The 24,871-nt window shown below is 35.3% G+C and overlaps 1 protein-coding gene across 7 annotated transcripts in view; it reads right to left on the bottom strand.

Moving 5' to 3' along the window:
* Positions 1-24,871, bottom strand: part of ANKRD28 (ankyrin repeat domain 28) — a 203,610-nt gene that overhangs the window by 27,964 nt on the left and 150,775 nt on the right. For all 7 annotated transcript variants that reach the window (XM_032408747.1, XM_032408745.1, XM_032408749.1 and 4 more), the window contains 8 exons: positions 21,180-21,322; positions 17,650-17,862; positions 12,779-12,857; positions 11,733-11,847; positions 10,200-10,282; positions 9,557-9,620; positions 7,833-7,901; positions 5,469-5,609 (listed from right to left, as the gene is read on the bottom strand). In XM_032408747.1, coding sequence (XP_032264638.1) covers positions 5,469-5,609; positions 7,833-7,901; positions 9,557-9,620; positions 10,200-10,282; positions 11,733-11,847; positions 12,779-12,857; positions 17,650-17,862; positions 21,180-21,322 — 907 coding nt within the window. The remainder of the gene's footprint in view (positions 1-5,468; positions 5,610-7,832; positions 7,902-9,556; positions 9,621-10,199; positions 10,283-11,732; positions 11,848-12,778; positions 12,858-17,649; positions 17,863-21,179; positions 21,323-24,871) is intronic.

The raw sequence follows: 24,871 nt of genomic DNA on the forward strand, positions 1-24,871 counted from the left end.
CAGATTCTATCAGTGGAACAAACTATTTTAAGATAACTTGCTGATACATGAGTACTGAAAAAAGATATATTTAAGGAAAGCAAAGCAAGTAGGTAAGTTCATGTTTACTTTCTAAAGTAAGAGCACATCTCAATGTATTTATAATGACTAGTCCACATGTACAGCATTAAATGGTTTCAAATAATTCAAGTGTTACACATGCAGTAGTTTTATCAAATCATATTATTTATTTTTTTACATTCACATGATTCAGATAATTGGTCTCCTGTAACAAAACAAAGACTAAGAGTTACTTTGAAATGATAAAATTCCTTCTATTGGCCTGCCTTTCAGATTTTGCTAAGCAGTATCAACTTTCATAACTACTTTGTGAGATAAAGCATTATCTTCAACAAATGGAAAAAATTACTGACACTCAGGAAAACCAAAACACCTATTCAAAATCTTTTGTAAAAGGTAAAAGATTTATGTGATCTAAAGAGAAACTGGCTAGCATATAGTAAAGCAAGAACTAGACCTTAGGTCTTCTCTTCATCCAGTGTTCTTTTCACGCTACCAAATACTTCAGCATAGGGGTTAATGAGTTAGAGTGACACTTTAACCTGGGTGCTTATAAAATACTAAACCACAAAATTACTTGATCTTGAATATCTGGACCTCACATCTAATTTGCAAATAAGGTGGAGGAGAGAGAATCTATTCTTTTTTTCTGATTATAAGTTAACACACACTGATTTTTATAAAAGCCAGAAAATCAAGGTATCAATATTCTCTTTAATCTCTCTCCTTTCTCCTAAAATAAGCTGTATGCAAAATCTGGAGGAATATTCATTGCTAAATAGCTAAGTCATAAACTATACTTACTGTTACATACTGTTTATTTTATGTGTTAGACAAATTAAGTATCATTCCAATTAACATAATTTAAGTCAGAGTGCATTTCAAACTATTTAAATTTCACCTACTCTTCTCCTACCACCCAGAGTCCCGTGCCTGGTCAGAATTCTGGGTAAGGACCACTCAGCCCAGGGCAGGGAATGTGGTATTGCTACTAGAGGCCCTCTTTCCTTTACTCTCTCCCATTACGGTGTATAATAGTGTCTGTTCTTACCAAAAAAAAAAAAAAAAATACAGCTAATCCTTATAGGTAAGGGAAGATTATAGGTACTATTCCAAACAATTCAGATATCCTATACCTCATTTGGCTATATGAGTTAGGTCAGACTATTTTCCCCATTTCACAGACAAAAGGGGCACAGAGATGTAAAGTAACTTGCCCAAAGTCTCACAACAAGGGGCAGAGCCACTATCAAATCCAATGTTATCTTATATACAAATTCAAAATGAGTTATAAAAGGCTGCTGAATATTATAGTCATATACAAAAGTCAAATGTATTTATATCACAACAAAAGGAAATTTAAAGATAGGTTTATTTTGGCAATAAAAATATTTAGTACTTAGGAATAAATCTAAGGATTATAAAACTTATAAACAAAAAACTATATGGGGACTCCTGGGTGGCTCAGTTGGTTAAGCGTCTGCCTTTGGCTCAGGTCATGATCCCAGAGTCCTGGGACTGAGCCCCACGTCGGGCTCCTTGCTGAGCAGGGAGCCTGCTTCTCCCTCTGCCTGCCGCTCCCCCTGCTTGTGCTCACGCTCTCTCTCTGACAAATAAATAAATAAAATCTTTAAAAAGAAATAAATAAAATACATCTTTAAAAAAACAAACAAAAAAACCCTGTATGATTCCACTTATATCAAGTTCAAAACAGACAAAAATATACGATGCTATTAGAAGTCAAAACATAATCCCATTTTTGTGAAAAATGCCAACTATCACCATAAAAGTGGATCTTGGTGAAATATATCTATATATACGCATAAACACATTTATATATACAATTATATGAACATAGAAAAGGCTATGGAAAAGCATATACCAAGTCTTTAACTTTGATTAGACTAATTGATTAGACTATGACTGACATGAAATGATCTACATACACATACAGAAATAGTCATATTAATGGTGGTTATCTTAGGAGAATAGGCATGAGAAGGATTTCTTCTTTATGTATAATCAAAAAAAAAAACCAGAACACCCCAGTCTTCTCCTCTTATACACACACATGGGTATGGGGGAGATCCTTAACCACCTTGCTCAAAGCCAGCCCTATTTCTTTTGAACTGGCAAAGACAATTTTATTAATATTTAACACATTAAACATGTTTCTTGTGACTATGTATTTGAGTCATGACTGTTTATGAAGAATGCAGGCACCAGGGTGCCTGAGTAGTGCAGTTAGTTAAGCATCCAACTCTTGGTTTTGGCTCAGGTCATGATCCATGGTCATGAGATGGAGCCCCACAGTGGGCTCCGTGCTCAGCACAGAGTCTGCTTAAGATTCTCTCTCCCTCTCCCTCTGCCCTCCCGTTCGTGCTCTCTAAAATAAATAAATTCATTGAAAAAAAAAAAAAGAATGCAGGCACTAGAATAATGGGAGTCACTAGAAGAGTAAGTAGAATGAGTCAGGAAAGATTTCATGTATTTTTCCAACATTTACTCAAAGTGAAGACCGAGGGACGCAAGGCAGAAGAGAGAGTTATAATTACTTATGTCACTCTGGAATAGCAGAAAACCAATGTCAGAGTGTCAAAAATTCCAAAATATAAACAACTTTCCCTGGGGATGCTGCCATGGGATTAGTAAATGATCATTAAAAAAACAAACCACAAATACACATTACTGAATAAGAGTAACTTGAAGTTATGGGGATTTTGTGTCTTTCTTTAGAAAGTATTTCACATTTGCTTTGCCAGAAGTATCATGCCAGATTCTTTTATTATCTTTTATACCTGGGAATTAAATCAGTGTAACTTAGAAAAATAAATCAACATTTTTTTTTGTTTTTTTTTGGGGGGGGAGGGAAAGAGGGAAAGGAGAATCTTAAGTGGGCTCCATGCCCAGCATGAAGCCCCACACAGGGCTTGATCTCACAACCCTGAGATCATGACCAGAGCCGAAATCAAGAGTCAGACGCTTAACCAACTGAGCCACCCAGGTGCCCAAACGTTTTATCAATGTTATAATGCTACTACTTAAGCCTCCAAAACAATCATTTATTGAAAGGATGCCTCTGGTATCCTAAAATGGTTACTGTAACTTATAGCTTCCAGAAAGTTCTCAAGAACAAATCACTGAGTCAATAAATGATGGCATTAGACAGGACCTCTGGGATTCTGATACTTTAAAGAAACAGAGGCTCTAAGAAACAGTGCTAGAGGGGCACCTGGGTGGCTGGTCAGTTAGGCATCCGACTCCTGGTTTAGGCTCAGGTCATGATCTTATCATGAGATCCAGCCCTGTGTTGGACTCCGTGTTCAGCGGGGAGTCTGCTTGAAGATTCTCTCCATTTGCCCCTCCCCTCATTCTTTCTCTAAAGTAAATCTTAAAGAAAAAAAAAAGTGCTAGATTGTTTTATACACATAATCAGTTTTTCCCACAATTCTAAGTACATTTCTAATTTTACAGATAAAGATTTTGCTTGGCAATTACCTGCTCAGGCTCAAAGGGGTATAATATAGAAACCCCAAGATTTAAACTCTTCTGGATCCCAAAGCTCATGTTCTTTCTAGTACATCAGGCTGCTTTGTGTAGATACTGAGAATTAAATGTTTAAGTAATAAATATCACTAGCCTATTACTCAAAACAGTTTATATTAGGTGAGAGAACTGATTTATATCACTTTAGTACTAATACACTTCTACAAAAAAAGTAGGTGGGTTTAAAACAAAACCACAAATCCCAAACAGTATGGGTTGAACATCATTATTCTCTTGATTTTTGCCTAAGAATTCAGGTTTAATATAATTGTCTAAGGGCAGGAGGACCTTGGGTAATCCCTATGAGCATGTGTGTGTGTTTATGTGTGTGACCTCTCAGTGGAATTTATGTAGATCCCGTTGAGTGACACCTAATAACTAGTGTGTGGGAATAGTGGTAAAGGATTATTGGTGGTGATATGCTCATTTTAGGTATAACCTATTTTAAGAAAATCTATAAATCAAATCCTGAAGTTAACAAAATTTATACATCAGAGGATGATCTACTTACCCAAGTTTACCAATATTTTTTTAAATAAGATTTTATTTATTTGACACCCAGAGAGAGAGAGCGCACAAACAGGCGGAGAGGCAGGCAGAGGGAAAAGCAGGCTCTCTGCTGTGCAGGGAGCCCGCTGCGATGTGGGGCTTGATCCCAGGCTCCTGGGATCATGACCTGAGCTGAAGGCAGATGCTTAATCAACTGAGCCACCCAAGCGCCCCACCAAAATATTTTCTTATTTACAGAGTCTTTACCACAGATTTTCCTTAAAGAGCTACTATCTATAAAAACATACTTCAAATAATTTAACTTCTCCCAAAATCTATCTATACCTAACTATTCTGGGTACATATGAAATTGTACAAAGTGATCTATTCTAGTAAACAAAAAGTAGATTTTACTAGTGCTTTTGACATTAGAGTTTTAGCTACAAATCCAACATAACAAAGTGCTACTGATAGAAATGGCTTTCATATTACTTACAGAATTTATAATTAATATTATATATATATATCAAGTTATGCTTTTTATTTTGAGGGTAAAAAGCAAATATTAAAAACCAAAGAAATAGTTCTGTTAATTAAAACTTCCTTGAAGTATATTTTACAAAATCCTCCCCTACAAACCACTCTTTGTTTTTCCCTAAGGGTCTTTTTGCTCTTAACTGACCCAGACACATGGTGAATACCACAGACTGAAGATCTGTCTCCAATCAATTTATTTATATATATATTAAGATACTATAAATGGTTCTGATCAACTTTAGGTGAATATTAATTATAAAAATAATTTACACATCTCTTATTCTTTTGTTATTCAGGCATTCTTAGCCAATATTATCCCATTATCTCATTTACTTATTTAAGCAATATTTAGAACCAACAAGTGCCAGATTCTGCCAGTTTGATTATTCCCTTTTTGGGTACCAATTTATAAGGATCTCTTACAAATATAAACTCTCTACCTCTGACGGATACTGGTGTTCCAATCTCTGCCCCATCTCCATTGGCATCGTCCACATTTCTTCTCTGTCCCTTTCCCTATGATAAACTCAAGCCTGCTGCCTCTGAGAAGTCAGAGGGAAAAAACATGAAAGTGATATTAAGATGTGCTTTTGGCAGGGAGGACAAGAAGAGGTCTTTATCTTTCTTCTACCAGATCAGTCAATAAGGCAGGTTGCTGAGCAGAAATAGGTAGTAAGCTATGATTTAGGAATAATTATGAAACCAATTTATTTCCCACACTAGAGACTCAAGAAAAGAGCACAAAAAGTATAAAAAGAAAATATAAATTTGCAATAAAAACATGGAAAATGTTGGTTTATAGAAATAATCCTTCATTCTCACCACATGATACTTACTTGCCATCTGTGTCTGATGTGGCTGCATAGTGCAGGGGTGTGCATCCTCTTTCATCAAGGTCATTCACACTTGCTCCTGATCCCACAAGAGCAAACAGGCACTGGTAATTGCAGTTGGCAGCAGCATAGTGCAGCGGAGATCTTTGGTGCCCAAGTTAATATAAGAAAAATAAAAGCCAGAGACATATACCAGTAAACAAGAGCACAGCTGACTCTTACTCGACCCAATTACAAATACTGTATTTACAGTGAGCCTGAGATTGATTTCTACCATATACTAAGTCTTCTGGAGGGCTGGACAGAAAGCTAGTAGGAGAAAGTAAGGTGGCAAAGAACTTCTAAGAATAGGAAATTATGATAGAAACAGTTAAATTATTTCACGGTCCCCCCACAGTGACAATTCTAGTCTTCTGAGTGAATTATAGACACCTTCATATTCTGCTCAGAAACTCTGTAAAACGTCCATTTTAACAAAGCTTCCCTTATACTAATAAAAATGTTTCATAGTACAGAGGTAGAAGCTTCTATTCATGTCTCAGGAGAGAAATAAAGGTTAAGAGAAATATAGAAGCATTAAATAGAATGCCCTATTCTACCAACCATACAGTAAAGCTGCATAGTGATATCAGGTTTCTCAAGCAAAAATTGCAGAGTTTTGAAGATTGGTCACTATTCAGAAGAGTTAAGAGTACGGTTTTTAATTTCTAAAGACTGAATATTTACAGCCGTTTTCTTCCCAGTTATTGAATTGCAACAGAATGTTACTAAAATTAGGAGTCCCTGTCTTTGAATTGCAACTCTATAACGATTCCATGACTTTTCATTAAAAAAAAAAAAAAAAGAGGATAAGAAAACAGAAAAGTGAAAGTAAATTCAGTCTAGAGTCTTCATGGTATAACTTCTTCTAAAACATTTACCTAGTGAAACGATAGTAAAACATTATTTTACTTTATTGGATAACAGTATAGTATAGTAACAGCATTTTAAGAAATACAATTAACCCTGAATTACGTTCAAGCTTCTAAACTCAGAATATGCTTCAGAAGCCCTCTCTGCTATTTGTAGTAAAAAATGCCTCAAGTGCTACAAATTAACTAATATAAGATGGATTAAAGTACAATTATAAAAGTCAATTAACTATAAAAATATTGCATTGCAAAGCCAAACAAAGTGATTTTTTATTTTGCAGGTCATTAGTTCCTTTTATTAGTGGGCTTATGAGAGCAGTCTATTCCTCAAAGTAATTATGGGGTCAAATAGTTTTTTTTTCTTATATGCATTTCTGATTCCCTACCATACATAATTCTGTTTACTTCTGCACTGACCCCATCACATGTACTTTCTTGTCATACTCTTTGATGTAATTCTCAAACTCGTGACCCACAATTTTGCTCACATTGCCACCTCTATTTTATTTTTTATTTTTATTATTTTTTTATTATGTTATGTTAATCACCATACATTACATCATTAGTTTTTGATGTAGTGTTCCACGATTCACTGTTTGCGTATAACACCCAGTGCTCCATGCAGAATGTGTCCTCTTTAATACCCATCACCAGGCTAGCCCATCCCCCCACCCCCCCTTCCCTCTAGAACCCTCAGTTTATTTCTCAGAGTCCATAGTAAACCAATTCAAACTGCCTTCAATTCTTTCCTGTATGGTTTTAGCACATGCTGGGTCAATTCCTACTCTAAGTAACTTAGTAGATACTGGTGGCTTTAAGTACTGCTACCATAAATGCTAGTCATAGTGAGAATGAGGATTGGCTAAAAGACTACAAAGGGATTCCGTCACTTCACAGGTATTTTCCTACCAGTCATACCAAGGGGTGTATGTGGATGTGTTGTTATGTGTTTATGTATATGTGGGGAGTTATAGGAGGGAAGAACAAAAATTTCATATATATTTGTTACCTATTTCCTTCCTATTTCTAGTGCTCTGTAACCAAATATGGGCAGTAGAATCTCTGACAATGAAATGACTTGGGGGCAAGGAGACCTGTACTGCTGAGTTCTAGGTCTTGTGAGTTTCTTCTTGAAGGAACAGAGGCACCATGGGGTTTTACATTTCCATGGTATAATTATGGGAGGAGGAAGAATGATATCAAGAGACACAGAGGTGCTTTTAAGGTAAAGCTGTGGCTGGCAGCCTGGGGCTGTGGCAGGGGCCCAAGTGGAAGAAAACTGTGGGTAAAAATGAATATTTAGAAGTTACTGACTTATTTAGGCCTCTCAGTGAATCATGATCACAATGCAAAAGATGCTGAACTGTTAATTCTCAGAAGCCACTTAGAACGTCATGCAAGCCATTAAGTAAATAACATTAATTAGGTTCTATAGAGGAATGGCATCACAGCCTACCTCCCAAATTTGTCCTTTTTGTTGAAGTCTGCACCAGTATTCAGCAGAAGGTTTAGGCACTCCAAATTCCTATTCAGGGAAAATAGACTTAATTGTCAATAATTTCTTAACAAAATTGGTAGTTTAAATAAGTATCAAAGCATGTTTTCAAATGAAGACAAAGTGAATAAAATGACATGATTTATGTTTTATAAAAAATAAAACATTAAAATTCATCATATATTTTAAGAATTTATATATATATACATTTTGGCATGTTGCTAGGAAATAACAAATGAGTCATGTCACTATTTAAAAGAAAGTTCACATTTGTAAAAGAGTTCCTGAGAGTCGGTTAAGTGGCTGCCTTAGGCTCAGGTCATGATCTCATGGGTCCTGGGATCCAGCCCGAGTCCTTGGGCTCCCTGCTCAGTGGGGAATCTGCTTCTGCCTCCCCCTTCCTGCCCTCTGGCCCCCTTAATGCTCACGCTCTATCTCAAATAAATAAAATCTTAAAAAAAAAAAAAAAAAAAAGACTTCCTAAGAGTTTTTAGGAACCTTTAAAACAAACCTCAAACAACAGGCTTTTAATAGAATGGTTTAAATTTAAATGGTTTTTAATACTAAATTAAAAGAAAATGGGTTAAAAAAAATCAAACCTGAAAAATGTTCCAATTTGCTTTCCCTTATCTTCTATACTATAATTGCTTAGATGTATCCTTAGTTAAAATTATAGGAGAGTACGGTACATGCATGGGTCTTTCTGTAGTTTAATTTTAAAAAACCTGAACATTATTACTATGTTACACTAGAAACTGTGACTGCCACGTGATCAGATAGTTGTGCTATCTTTTGTCCCTCCCTCTGGAGGTCAGTAATATGGAAGCTAGGTTTTAACTGGAAGGTTCTTTGGTGACCTTGGAAGAACAAGAGGACCCAGTCATATGTTCACAATCCATCTTTGCATCTGAGACTGGCCTAGTTGGAGTCTTGATTCAGTATACTTGTCCTCTGAAACCACTGGGAATTTTTAAAGAATGATTATTAGTAATAAAATTCTTGCAAATGATGTTTTTGATAAGTCACCATGAATTAAATGGCTTATTTTAGATTTAGGATCTAACTGATCAGAAACATTAGATTAGCAGCATGCTTCAGAGACCACAAGTTTTAACTGAAGGTTGTTGTTTATTCAAACCAAGAGCCTACCCTAGCAGCAGTATTTAAAACTGTCCAAAATTTTTCAATCTCAAAAATTTTCTTTTTCCTAGATATTGGTTCTGAGTAGACACAAGACATAAACAAGCCATCGACATTTTTTTCCCCTAAAATTATGATGAAAAAACCCTAAACACCTTCTCAAAGAACATTAGTATTACTCAGAACATCCCTAATGTTTTGTTGCTCTCATTTGAGGACATATATTCCTTTCATTTACCCAGAAATAATTTTCTCTCATAAAAAGCAATACTTCCTTTTACAGATTTGCTCCACCTCCCCCACAATGCTTCCTTCTACAGTTTTGTTCCATCTCTCCTCCCACTCATAATTTATGACTTAGGTGGAAGAGGATTTAGAAAAAGCAATTTCTACTACTCTGGACTTTCTTCTCCCAAACCACTCCTATTATGGTTTGTTTTCTATTTTGAGGCAGCCCAGAACTAATAAAGAGAAACTAAGATAAAAGAAAAACTGACATGACCAGCTACCTTCTTCTTAAAAAAGTAAAAATTTTGTTAACATACCCTCCAGCTGCAGCTGCATGTAGACAGGTCCTGCCAAAATCATCTGGGGTATCTATATCAAATCCTGCAAGAATGAACACATCTTATATAGTATCATAGGTAAGTTACATCATTTTAAAGTACTATGTCAAGAAATGTCAAGTATCACATGCTCCCAATTTCAAACAAAACTGAATTACAAACAGGCACAAAATTATTCAAAGTAGATAATAAGGAAGGAAATCCTGGAAAAACGAAATCTTTCCCAGATTTGAAGATAAAACTGCTTAAAAAAAAAAAAAGATTTTATTTATTTATTTGATAGAGAGAGATACAGCGAGAGAGGGAACACAAGCGGGGGAATGGGAGGAGAAGCAGGCTTCCCACTGAGCAGGAAGCCCAATGTGGGGCTCCATCCCAGGACCCTGGGATCATGACCTGAGCTGAAGGCAGATGCTTAACAACTGAGCCACCCAGGCACCCCAAAACTGCATCTTAAAATTAAAAAAGACCCAACATCTTCTAAGAGGACTTAATATATGATTCACACTTGGACATATCTACAAGTGATTTTGGAAAAGCAGGATAAAGAGATTGTATTAAAATGTGGGGGGCTTTGGGGAAACAAAAAAAAGACGACTCAGTCTACAATGGTTCCACTTACCAGAAGAAAGAAGTTTCCTGCAGCAATCTGAAAAACCACTTAAGGCTGCCAAATGGAGGGGGAACATTCCATGTATGCCACGCCTGAAGTATAAGCAGGACAGTAACCGCATTACAATCAAGAATAATACAATCATTTGAATAAATTACAAAGAAACTAGCTGAAGCGGAAAGATAATTAGATGAGTCAAAACCTTTAACATTTTGGAGAGCAATTTGGCAAAAGGCTGAAGGTGACCATAGCTTATTTATTATCCAGCAGTTTTCCTCCAGGAGAATTTTTCAACCTTGGCACTATTGTCATGATGGACTTTATTGGGGGCGGGGCGGCTTCCCTGTGCATGCAGGATGTTCAGCAGTGCCCCTGGGCTCTATCCAAACCAGATGCCAGTAACACCCTCCTCCCAAAGCATGACAACCAAAAATGTCTCTGGACATTTGCCTAGGGTGTGAAATCCATTCCCCACCCCGACGCCTCGCCAGTGAGAATCATTACCACAACACAAAATGTTCAAGAATGCTCACTGCAGGAAATTTTGTAAAATTGGAAGCAACTTATGTTTGCAAATAAGTAGAATGAATAAACTATGAAATCTTTATACAAAATTAAATTTTATAAAATGAACTACAGGTATTTGTAGAGATGTGAAAAAAAGTCCAAATCTTTATCTACATGGCTAAATGAAAGAGGTTGCAAAAAAGTGTACAGTAGCATCACATTTACAGAAAGTTTAAAAGGTTTAAAACAAGTTAATGAATATATATAATAAATGTAATAAAATGTTATAAAAATAGACACACATAGGAATGATAACCATCAAATTAAGTAGGGTGTTTACTTCTGCAGAGCACGCAAGAGAATCCATCTTTCAAACAAAATCTTTACAGAGAAACTTTAATACATAAAATAGACAAAGTGAGCTGTTTTGACCGAAGCAGGAGGCAAAAAATCTACAGATAGTATTATTTGAATGAAAAAGAAAAGCATTCAGTATATAAGCATTTTTGGGTCTTTTATTTACTTTTAATAAATAGATCACAACAATGAAAAGCTCTGACTAAAACTGTGTATTATTCATAATCTAGAATTCACTGGGGTTAAAAAAATATAAGAATATACTATGCTGGGGGCGCCTGGGTGGCTCAGTCGTTAAGCGTCTGCCTTCGGCTCAGGTCATGATCCCAGGGTCCTGGGATCGAGCCCTGCATCGGGCTCCCTGCTCAGCGGGAAGCCTGCTCCTCCCTCTCCCACTCCCCCGCTTGTGTTCCCTCTCTCGCTGTGTCTCTCTCTGTCAAATAAATAAAATCTTTAAAAAAAAAAAAAAAAAGAATATACTACGCTGGCTTACCAAATGAAATCACATTAAATATTTGTTCTAGCACATCATCCACACAAATAGGAAAAAGCTCAAGCAATTAGTACCATATTGGGCACAAAATCCATACTTCTACTTGAAATCTCTAGAAAACTGCAATTCACTTCCATCTGTGTTTCCCTGTCAGCACAGCTCTCAACACTGTGGTAAGTACTTACTTTGCAGTGTCAGCACCACTTGTAATAAGAGTGTTGATTAGCAGCTCATGGCCGTACCTTGCTGCTATGTGCAAAGGGGTGTTTCCATTCTTATCCTCACAGTCAATTACAGCTCCTGCAATAAATAATGTACTATCAGATACTGGACCATATTAAGATCAAGTCAAATTTATTACATAGAAAGTACCATAAAACACTATTCAAACATAAACTAATGGATATAGTGATTTAACTAGGTTTCACTCACAGGACATTTAATGGGCCAGGCACTGAGGTTACAGATTTTACACTTAAAAACAATTTTGTGAACTAAGCATAAGCTTTTAACAGATTTTAAAATGATGAAAGGGTTCTGGGGTCTAATAAGTTTGGAAACCACTATATTAAAACAAAATTAAACATATTTCTTTAGAGCTAGATTTCAGAGCTTTAATGCACACACACCATGTGTCATCAAGATTGTATGCAATGCTTCAGGAATTATTTGATCATGAAACTACTACTTTTGCCTTGCAAAACCATAACAACTATTATCTTGAGGACTACTAACAAACAGTTCCTTGGAATATGGCTTGGGAAACACTAAAGTAATGTACCTAAGAGTATTTAAAGGTTTAGCTTGCCTAGTACTAATTCAAATGCAAAAGAATACAGGTTCCGAAAATAAATGAAAGTCCTAAAAATAATTCAAAATATCCAAAACGGGAAAAAAGATAAATGCAACAGAGTTTTGTTAATGTATAATACAAATACAAACTGTTGTGGAAAGGCAAAGTTTTCTATTTAGCAATGCTTATAGAAAGCCCACACCAACTGCTAGAGAAATTGTACTTATAATTCAGGTGAAATAAAACAAAAATAAATGAAAAACAAATTGTAAAAGATACATATACATGGCATTTTGTACTCTTTATTATTTGATTTTCATAAGATCTGAAATCAAATATTAAAAATATATAGACAGCTACAACAATTCCTCAATACCATTCATTTTGTGGATGTTTTTATTACATTTAAGAAAAAAAACAAACAGAAATACTTTTTACCACTCTGGATAATGGTTTGTGATCTGGAGAATCTACCGTGGAGGGCAGTCATGTGCAGTGGGGTTTTCCCATCCTTGCTCTGAAATAATCAAGTAAGAGAGATTTAAAATTATTGTTATATCTGTCATATGTAACCCTTAGTTTTATCTTGAGTATCTTCTTGCATCTTCATCTTGTAAAACTATTATTCAAGCATTAAGTTTAACTCAATCCTATGTAGGTAAAACAGCTGTTCAAAATCAGGAACTTTTTTTTAAAGTATGGATATTATAAAGCACAAATATACAAAAAAAAAAAAAAAAAAAAAAAACCCTTAATGCCTATAGTTTACAAAAAGCTCTGCAAGGTAGGTATACAGTGTAATCTTAGTATCATTCCTATTACAAAGGTGGGAAAACTGAAGTACAAGGATATTAATGATTCAACCAAGGTCACGTAGTCAGTAGTGGTACAACTGGGATGTGTTTCCCACCTTTCAAAAATTTCACATTGCTACAATTCTTTCATTCTAAGAAATGCTGAATCCTTCATCAACCAAGGAAAAGTGAATGTTAGCATTAACTTCAACTACTATAATTCACTTTAAAAACTTCATATTTTAATTTGTTTATAATTATTTGTAATAAATATTGTTAGCTTTTTCCTCAAATTACTTAAAATAAATAATCATACTAACTGGGCATGTGTGTATTTAACGTACAAACTCTGAAATTCTAAAGGACTTTGTCAAAACATACAATGTGACCATTATAAAGGAAAGAGTCTATTTTGCAATTCCTAATCCCTCAGCAATATTCAGAATATCTTCTGTGTATATATACTTAAAACTGAAATGTGACAAGTGTCCTAAGTTCATACTAAAACTCTATAATGCAGATCTCCTTAAGAAATTCTCATGTCGGGGTGCCTGGGTGGCTCAGTCATTAAGCTTCTGCTTTCGGCTCAGGTTATGATCCCAGGGTCCTGAGATCGAGCCCCACATCGGGCTCCTTGCTCCGCAGGAAGCCTGCTTCTCCCTCTCCCACTGCCCCTGCTTATGTTCCTTCTCTCGCTCTGTCTCTGTCAAATAAATAAATCTTTAAAAAAAAAAGAAATTCTCATGTCATTATAATAGTGGAGTGTTAGATGAACTTCATAATTACCTAGCAATGTATTTGATTCCATAATTTTATATTAATTTTTTTCAAGCAAACTATCCAATTGGCAATTTATCTCAGAATTTTTAAACCTTTAGAAGCAGTGTGTACACAGGAGGGAAAACAAACCAAAGCAAACCAAAACAAACAAACCCAAGAGAACAAACAAGGTAGGCTCTGGAATCAGGATAAGCTGAGCTGAATCCTGGTTCTGCCAGTTACCACAGAAAGAATTAGGAGAAGCTGTCTATCTTCTTGAGCCTTCACTCAATGGATATGATATTACCTGTACCTCACAGTCCTGCTGTACAGAATAAATATACTAACCTTTGTAAAACACCCATATGATATATCAGTGTCTGTTATAGTCTATTATAGTCTATTACTGTATTTGGTGTTTTTATCTATGTAGCAGTTATTTTTTCAACCAGAAAAAAAAAACACAAAAGCATTTTAATAAAGGGATTCCAGTTTGTAATGTTTTTTCAAAATGTTCCCTATCTAACATATCTTGATTCTTCAATGTTAATCTTTTACTTACAGACAAGAAAAAAGTAAAAATAAAAACTAAACTGTAATATAAATTTGAGTTCATAAAATGATGAAATGTGAAATATAATTATAGCTAACATTTATATACATAGTAAGCACTATGTTCCAAGCAGTTTTAAAACATTTCATATATATTTAGTCATTTGCTTTTCAAAACCCTATGATATATATACTATTGAGCCTATCGTATAGGCCAAGGGGTTAAGAAACGTAACCAGGTCTCATAGCTAGTACGTGGAGTCCTACAGGTGGCACTGGATTGACATTTTTACTTTCTACATACTTACTGATCATAAAAAGTACTCCAAATATACTAAAAGAAACAAACAAAACACCCCCAAAAGATTCAGATTACCAACTGAAAAGTCCACCTTAAGACATGTTAGAAGTGGGAAGAGCACATTTATTTCTCTCTGCAGTGGGGAGACAATGGGTAGATTTTTTTTTTTAAGTCACCTTAATTAATTTTAGATCAAATTAGGAGTTTCAAACAAAAATTAAGATCCACCAAAATTCTAAGAGATGTGTTCACAGGTGACCATAAATAACAACAAGTAAGCATTACTTTTTATGTTTAAATTTTAAATCAAATTATTTGGAGTATTTTATCTGACCAAAATTTATTAAGAATAAGGTGAAGTGGGAAAAGATGTGCATTTAAGTGATACAATCAATGCAGTAGGGCTCACGTTAATAAGCAAGGTTATAAAAACCAGACCTATATTGCTTTTTAAACTTCATTCACTTTATCTCTATGTAGTACTTTGTAAGACAGCCAATTTAAAAACATATAAATAAATGAGTAATTTCAAGCCTAAATTCACATTCCAATTTCTAGTCATCCACAACTTGATCAGGGACAGAAACAAAATGGAAAAATGATGTAGAAGAAAAAGAAGCAGGGAGAAAAGAGATGACTTGATAAGGAGAACATGAGGGTTACAAGTATAATTTTTTTATAAGGCAAGTGTCAAAGCCTTATTAGCTCCTTAATCAAGCAACAATTTGATAGGCACTGATTTGATAAATATAGGATACACAGGTGTCAGGAATGAAGATTCTTGAGTGAATATATGTTCTTACTTGTTGAAAACACATAGTTATTAATAATTTTTATATAATTTCAGAGCTGGAAGGTACCTTAGAAGTCATTAACATCATGGGAACTGTGTTCCAAAGGAACTTGGCTATAAGATAACTGGACAACTGCATATAAATGGGATGTCATATATCCCCAGGCAAGATTAAGGCAACTTTTTAGGAAATCTATTTCTAAACCAACATCACTGGCTCGTTCCCTTCAAATCTACTTAGCCACTGGAGTCAGCTATGTAGGCGCTCACATATGAATCAAATGATCTCTCATCAAATTATATTAAATATTCATGTCTAAATGGCACTGTATAAAATAAATAAAAAGCCTAATTTTTACCCCTTAAAGACAGCACTATAGAAACTAAAACATGTGTCATAGCTAATGTTATAGGTAAGCCATGATACTTAATATTTAACACACAACAATTTAACTACAGTCACTTGATCATAAACAGTTCTCATAGAGACTAAAAAAAATTTGGTTATGATCTTTTGAGAAATGTTAAGATCTAATCTTCATTAAAAAATATCACTAGGCCTTTGAGGAAACAAGTAACAAATTTCTTTTCTTCACAAGAGTTTAGATATTGTTCTACTCCCCGATTATCCAAACAGCAGGAATTCTTCAAATCAAACTAAGGAGTTCAAATTTATTATCAATAAATTTTTAGTAATTATTTAAACTATTAAAAAAACCTTCAGTAGGTGATTTGACTGAGAACTGGAAGCTTTGAATGTATATTCTTAGAAAAGGCATTTTAAACGTAATCATATAATAGGAGTTCTTTATGATACTTCATGCCCTTTCCTTCCTTGAGTATGATAACTATAAATTCTTCCTGTAGCTGAGAGAGGGCAATTTAGAGCAATGACTAATTATAGATGGACTTGCTGCTACTACAGCTATCAGGGTCAGCAGCAACACTAAAAGTCTCTCTAAAGTTAAGAAATACAAGAAAATGGACTCCCTTTCTTTACCAATCTGAAGACTGGCTCATGATACCCACAAAAGAAGCTGAAAGCTTAAGTAATTGAAGCTCTGAAAAACACATTTTAAGGTTAAATGTTTTTACTAAACAGTTCAATTTTATTTGTGGTTTTCTTTTCTTTATAACACAAGATATAGACTGGCAAATACTCAAAGAATGAATTGATGAATTAATACAGAAGCAATCAGTGAAAGCATCTTAGAAAAATCAAAATGATGATTACATATTATAAAGTAGTGTTGTTCAAAAATGTGGCTGCATGTGCTTTTTCACAGAATTATATAGTGAAAGAACATTTATTTTGGTTCCAGAATTTTCACGTATTTCTAAAATTCAAATGCTCATTCCTGAACGTGAATGTAACCAAAAAACAACAACAAAAACTATTCTTTATATGTAACACACTGATAGTGGTCTTTCAATTTTTATAAAATTGAAATAAACTTCAAAACAGAAAAGTTAAAAGGATTACCATGAACACCCATATATATACCACCTGGATTCTATCACTAACATTTTTACTATACGTACATCATCATATATCAATCTCTCCATCCAGCCATCCACCCATTTATTTGATGTTTTTCAAAAGTTGAAGATATGACTACATATTATCTCTAAACACTTTGGTATGTTTATCATAAACGAGCGTTCAACATCACTTTTGTTTGTTACTTCCTAAGGGAAAATATACACGCAATGAAGTGTACAAATCTTAAATGTACCACTTCATGAGTTTTGACAAATGCTTATTTATATAACACAAAGCCTGTCAAAATATAGAGTATTACCATCACCCCAGCAAGTTCTGCTACATCCCTTTTTCATCAATCCCTCCTCACAGAGGCAACTGTTCTTTTTTTTTTTTCCAACTACAGAATCTGGAACCCCATATAAATGGAATTTCATCTGTTCTAGAACCATCTATAAATGGGAATAATATGTATATTCTTATGTAAGACTTTTTAAAGATTCACCTGTGTTCTTGTGTCTATCAGTAATTTGTTCCTTTTTATTGCTGAATGGTATTTGTTACTGATACTGTTTTAAACAGCAAACTCCTAAATACTACAGTATGGATTCTGATTTTATTTCATACCTTCATATTGACATCGGCCCCATTGCCTACTAGAAGCTCTAAACACAATGCTCCATGTGTTGATGCAGCAGCAAAGTGCAAAGGAGTAAATCCTTTTTCATTCTTTTGATTTACATTAGCACCACAGTCTATAAGTTCATTCACTACAACATCTTGTCCATTATAGCAGGCTACATGAAGAGGTGTATTTCCATAGGCATTTGGTTCATTCATCTATTGGAAGAAAAAAAAATCTCAATGTTAAAGTAGCCTTGCGCTACTTGCTACAAGAATGAGAGTTAGTTTAGTGATGTTGTGGTTGCAATCAAGTTAATAAAGTGAGAAACAGGGCTAAATACATAGATAAGGCTTATAATTCTAAAGTTCTTTTAAAATAATGAACATTAACAACAGCATTTTGGTGTCAAATAGATTTTGTACATTCAGGGAATATAATTTACACATGCAATGTCTACTTCATGACAAAACTGAATGATTCCAAGAGAGAAATTTTAAGAAAATGAAAACAAAATAATGTATTTTTAAAGGTCTTCAAAGTAAGGTACAGTTATAAGAATTAACTCTAAGAATCATGACAAATGAACACAAACTGAAAATTCTGAGATATATTGAATAACATGCTTATTTTCAGCCTTTACATTTGCAGTGACAAAAGATTAAAGTTGGTAATGAAGTAAAAGTTAGGATTTTAAAAAAATGAGTGGCATCTTTTTCTATTTCATTTCTGCAGAAAGTTGGACTCTAGATATTTTCCAGCCTTACATGTTAACATTTTACCAGAATGAATGCGCTCTTCATACTGAGAAATAATTCTTGAGCAAGATTCTCTTTTCGTTCTGTTTCTAATAAATAAAATGGGTGAATAAAGTTTACATGACTTTTACATAAAGAATGTGACCTTTGCCCAAAGAGATGTCTAGCCCTTGCCCTTGTCTTCTGGGAGGTAATCTATGGCATACTTGATAGGAGTGTCCTCGTTTAGGGTGGGAGCTGGCTACAACGGATCTTAGAGTAGGACTGCACGTAGCCAATGGTCTAGGGGTAGGATGTGCCAATGCCACATAAACCAACTATGTGATTTAGGGTGCAGGCTCTGGAGCCCTCAGTTATCAGTGGACTTGGAGACTGAAATCAACCATGTGGGCAAGTGATCGATCAATCAATCACACCTATGGGGTGCCTGGGTGGTTCAGGTAGTTAAGCATCTGCCTTCGGCTCTGGTCATGATCCTAGGCTCCTGGGATAGAGCCCGGCATCAGGCTCCCTGCTCAGTGGGGAGTGTGCTTCTCCCTCTCCCTCTGCTCCTGTGCTCTCTCTCTTGCTCACTCTCCTTCTCAAATAAATAAAATCTTAAAAAATAAATAAAAATTAAAAAAATAAATTAAAAAAATCAATCACACCTATGTAAAGGAGCCCCAATAAAAACTCCGAAAACAAAGCTCACATGAGCTTTCCTGTTTGGCAATACTATGTGCATACTGTCACACGCTGATGCTAGGAGAGTAAGGAGTCCCAACTCCATGGGGAGAGAACAATGAATGGTTTCTGTTTAGAAGACTCCTGGACTCTGCCCTATGTGTCTCTTCCTTTGGCTGATCTTAATTCGTATCTTTTTTGTATAATATACCATGAGTATAATAGTTGTGAGTTTGTTTTTGTTTTTGTTTTAAGCAGGCTCCATGACCAGCATGGGGCCAGTGTGGGGCTTGAACTCACAACCCTGAGATCAAGACCTGAGCCCAAATCAAGAGTCAGATACTTAACTGACTGAACTACCTAGCGCCCCTTCAGTGAATTTTTTGAATCCTTCTAGTGACTTATCAAACCCGAAGGTGGTTTTGGGGAATGCCCCAAACTTGTAGTTGATCAGAAATAAGGGCAGCCTTGTTTGGAGACTGTGCCCTCTAACTCTGAAGTTGGCCTCAACTTACCACAACTGTATTTTAACATTTTCTTTTCTGAAATCCCTGGTAACAGAAATTGGATAAAGTGAAAAGATAACACTTAACTTTAGTCAAAGTACCTACACTTCACCACCAAAAGTTAAGAGACACGGAATAGCTTCTCCCTCAGAGTCTCCAGAACTTTGAGAGATTAAATTTGTTTTAAGTCACTCACTTTATGGTAATTTGTTATGGAAGCCCTGGGAAACTAATAAATCATGCAACTGGAGGCCACATGTCAGTAAACGGCTCTGAGTCTGACCATTTATTCCAAAGAACTCTCTGTCACCACAGTTTACAAATGTTACTTTATTGTCAATAACACAAATTAAAAAAACTCACCAGAATGGATGTGAAACAGTAGTCAGAAACAAGATGCCTCATTTATCTAGATCAGTTGTACGGTAAGGCATTATGCTACTCTGGTGAAACAGAGCTAGAGGAACTGCTGAGAAATAAAACTTCTATCTATTTGCACTCTTCAAGACCCTCCCTAACAACATGCTTGGATTTTTGTAACATCTCACAATCCCGACATTTTCAGTAACTACTTGTTTGCTTTAGGCAAAGTGCTTCATATAATCCTTAAATTAAGAGTCTATTCAGCTCTACAATTCTGCCTCGCATTCTTTATGCAACCAGATTACTACTTACCTTTTTGTTTGTTTTTGCAGCTGATCTAAAGCCCTCCCTCTAGCAGAGCCTAACCCTCTCTCCTTCTAATTTGCTCTTTTTAATCTGTTTTGAAGAACCAGACAAGTCTGTCAGAACTGTACCTAAAATAAGAGTAAATATATGAAGAGGGGCATAAAAGCACAAGTGCTTAAAGGACGGCCTGTGAAAGTAAGGTATTCTTAGCTATCTCAATTCAGGAATCAAATATAAAGTAGCAACCCTCCTAACCAAACAAATTTATACAGTAAGAACACTTACAGTTGATGGGCAAAAAACCTCTGGTTTTCCTGCCTAGCTCTTGCCAATATCCTGTAATGTGAACTGTTACAGTCATTTAAAGGGAGTATTAGACTGAGCAAATAAGACTAACAGTAACCTAGTCACTTAGGAAAAATAACCCAAGTGTATCTGATCAGCTAAAATGGAGCTACAGGGCTTGGACAGTGATGAAGAAGAAAAACCTGTGTCATTCATTCACCTTTGAAATATCCTTTACCTCTTAATATACTTTGACTAATTACATGATCATATTAGTGCACTATATATTATGTAAAGGACTACAAATATCCAATTAAAAGATAAAAATATTATTATATAAAATTATCTTTAAGGGGCGCCTGGGTGGCTCAGTCCTTAAGCATCTGCCTTCGGCTCAGGTCATGATCCCAGGGTCCTGGGATCGAGCCCCACCTCGGGCTCCCTGCCCGGTGGGAGTCCTGCTTCTCCCTCTCCCACTCCCCCTGCTTGTGTTCCTGCTCTCGCTGTCTGTCTCTTACTGTCAAATAAATAAATAAATAAATCTTTAAAAAAATAAAATTATCTTTAAAATTAGAATAACTTCTGCCAGCAATGAAATCACAAACATATAAAAGCTTGCCTCCTTCATTTATATTGCTCAATCTATATACCTACATCAACTCCAAGATCCAGAAGGTACTTGACTACGCTGATCATTCCACTAGAGGCTGCTGCATGAAGAGGTGTATAAGACTTCTTATCCTTGCATGTCACTTCAGCTCCATGTGCCACAAGTAATTTCACTACTTCAATGTGACCTGAAAATGTTTATGAGGGGAAAAAAACCAGATGAGTATAGGAAAATATGAAATATAATCCTGGATATCTTTAAAAAAAGGTAAAAATGCAAATTACCTAAATAATGCATAAGTCCCCAATGAATCAAGTTATAACCAGAGAAAGGACGGAAGAAGAAAAAAAGAATTCAGGTAATTTTAATAAATGTTGATAGAGGTAACTAATTGAAAACCATATATTTGATTATTTTATACAGTGACAAACTTCTGTCTAGATAACCCTCCTTTTGTCTAGATCTTGTTGTTTTTAAGATTGTTTTAATACATTCTCAAGTTCTGAAATTGGCGTTTTATGTCTAATGTAACACATTAGTTTATGTTTCTCTGCCTAGAACGTGGTTAAAAACTTCTTTTCCCCTATTATTTCTACCAGATGTCCTTAACCAACTTCTTTTGCTATTCACCTTTGTATCAATCAGGATAGGGTTATATGTGCTGTGGTTAACAATCAATTCCTAAATCTCAGTAGCTTAACTAGCATTTTATTTCTCATCAACACTATGAGAGCTTGGCAAGAGGGGTCTGCTAAGTCACTCAAGGACACAGGCTCATATAGCTGACACCATCTTGAACGTGGCCACTGTGCCAAAAGGAGCAATAGACTGTAGAATCTCAAATCAGCAATTAAATGCTCTGGCCCAGAGGTGATGTTGCTTTCCATTCACTAGTCAGAACTAGGCCAAGGCCCGACCATACCATACAAGGAGGCCAGGAAGGGGAACATGTATCCAGAAGGTGGGAGAACCACTATTCTCCTTTTTTATCTCCTTGGTCTTTATCAGATTAGATTATACACTGCTTTCTCCTTCTTCCATAATGCTTCCCACATCTGTGCCTGTGTTCATGGGATTCCTTCATTGCATGGAATGTTTTGCTTGGATATCTCTTTGCAAGCATTGCTACTAATCCCTGAAGGCCCTCATCAGTTCCCATTTTCCCCAATCAACTCAGTCATCTCTCTTTCCTGTAAGTCTTATAAGCCAAAAGCACCATATATACCTGTAAATACTATCTAACAAGTATATAATGCCTTCTGATGGTTCTTAAACTCGAATCATTATTTAATTGCCCCAAATTACTTTTATGTATTAACTTCCCAAATACGTATCTTCAAAGGCAAATATTGTATGCTCTTATGTTCTACTTCTTCGTATATTCCACAGGGCTGAGAACAGTGTTATATGCAAAATAGGCACTCAAGAAATATTTGTTACATTAAATGAATTGTTCATGATATCATTTTTAAATATCCCTTCATAGGGAATGAATATATAAAGTTAATAACCATAAAAATGAGGCTCTCAAACACAGGCCCCCCTCTCCCTTGACAAAAATTAAGCCAGGATACAAGATCACAGAATCAAGTAGATTTTGTTGTTTATATGTAAATTACCAATTAAAGTGGATGCTTTCAGCTATTGTTTCCCCCATCTCATTAAGAAATATCTACTATATTTTTAGGAAAAACCGAAGGAATATCAAATCATTAGGTGCCAAATCAAACATAATTATCATGTAAGAGTATTAACTGGTACAAAAGATCACTCACTATACATTACTCTCTTATATATGGCTCCAGAAAGATAGCTACTTGCATTTATTGTAATGCAGTGAAAATCAGTACCCAGAAGGCTCACACATAATTATAGCTTTTCAACTGGGCAATGCGTATTATTCACTAATATGTCAAAAAGAAACAAAGTTCTCTTGATGCTTAAGACTAGCAGGCTTACTGGAAAAAGTTTAAAATCAATACATCATTCTTAAGATCATATTAATTGTGCATATAAACTAGTAGATTCCAGGAAGTATGAATTTTTCCTAATACCAATAAAACTTTATTTGGAAAGGAGCTATGCACAGGCAAATTTACAATCTTAAAATTGACAAATATTTATTTAAGCACATTTCAGAAATATGGATAAATTCCTTTACTGGACCACTGAAAATGAAAAAAGAGGCTTCTCCACAGCCAGTTTGGGGTGACTTATTTAGAAGAAAAAAGGGAAGAAAACTCTAGAATGAAATAAATGGTACTGGTCTACCTAGGTGGACCCTGGCCAGAACAAGTATGTGTCTTCCTTGTCAATTTATAGACTGATGCTACCAAGAGGACTAGATTTCATTTAATTCATCTAGGTGTAGTTTTAGAAAATGGCATCCATTAGACATGCATGGCATACATAATTTTACTTGGAAAATTCCCCACATTTTTCTTTTCTTCATTAACCAGTCAATTGTTTCTGGATGTTTACCTCCAAGTAACAGAAGAAAACTGCCCATGATATAACTAGAGGCACAAATATTTGATGTGAGAGAAGCATAAGCCCAAAATGTTCAGCTTTTGGCTTTCAAAACAGGGACATCTGATAAGGATGTTAACCTTAGGAACCTTCATTTTTGATACTCCTTTACACTCATGTTAAAGGTCAGACTTTCAATATGGATTCTGCTACTTTTGTTTTTTCTACTATAGGCAAAAAATTTTCCTGGACCGTTGGGTTATCTACATAACTGGTTTGAGTGTGTTTATTTTCTTCCACTATAATGTTTCACAATTTTACATAGTTTTAAAAATTAATAATCTTCCATCAAATTTTCCTTTAATCTTTTATTTTTATGTGAGAGACAGGAAAAGACAAAACCAAGAGCAGGGAGTACTGAGGATAAGTTATGCCTATAAGAAGGGTGGCTAGCTAAATGTCTTTGTAATCAGGCAGTATGAGTGGTAAATCAGGGAATGACTCCAGTATTACACAGAAGAGGTCAGTCCATATGCGATTTTTCTTAAGCCAGAGGAGCCAGAATGGCAGAAGCAGAATTATAACCTTTGGCAGGGAAGAGAAAAAACTTGAAAAATGAACGTCTATATTCACGTCTTCCAGAGGTACAACCCTGGCCTTGTAGGACTTGCAAGGTTCATGGCAGGTTGTACTTCCTCCACGCTTAGAGATTTAGTTCTACATGCATGGTCTTAGCACCCACAAGCCAGTATTTCTATTCTGCTCTTTTTGTGCACTTAAAAATATCCTGAGGTAAGCTCAAGACCTGCTTGCTCTCTGGCTGTCCAAGTCACCTCAAGAACGAATTAATGTTTTTGTTAGTGCTCTGGTCACAAAGTCGCATGGTTTTGGGGGGGTCTACCCCAAAACTGTTTTCCCATGAGCTCTGTTAGTTTTAGAATGCAATTTTGCAAATCCTGAGATTTTTCAAGAACATATATATCATTGCTACTACAGAAAAACCTATACTCTAAGCCTTAGTTTCTTTCTCTGAAATTACTGTTGTAGAAATCAAACACGATAATGCCTATTCAACCCAGTGGTGGCCCAAAATAATAGGATTCTTAAAGCATCTTCATAACTTCTACCTTAATATTTCCATAAAAACAAGGATGGATTTAAGAATGGGCTTTTAGTAAACACCAACTTAAATTATGTTTCCCAGACCTGTGTATAGGGTGTCTCTTCCTTTAAAGGTAAACAGAATTATTTTCAATCAGCTTTTAGG

This window comes from Phoca vitulina, unplaced genomic scaffold (assembly GCF_004348235.1).
Source record: "Phoca vitulina isolate PV1807 unplaced genomic scaffold, GSC_HSeal_1.0 scaffold10, whole genome shotgun sequence".
In the NCBI taxonomy this organism is placed as follows: Eukaryota; Metazoa; Chordata; class Mammalia; order Carnivora; family Phocidae; genus Phoca; species Phoca vitulina.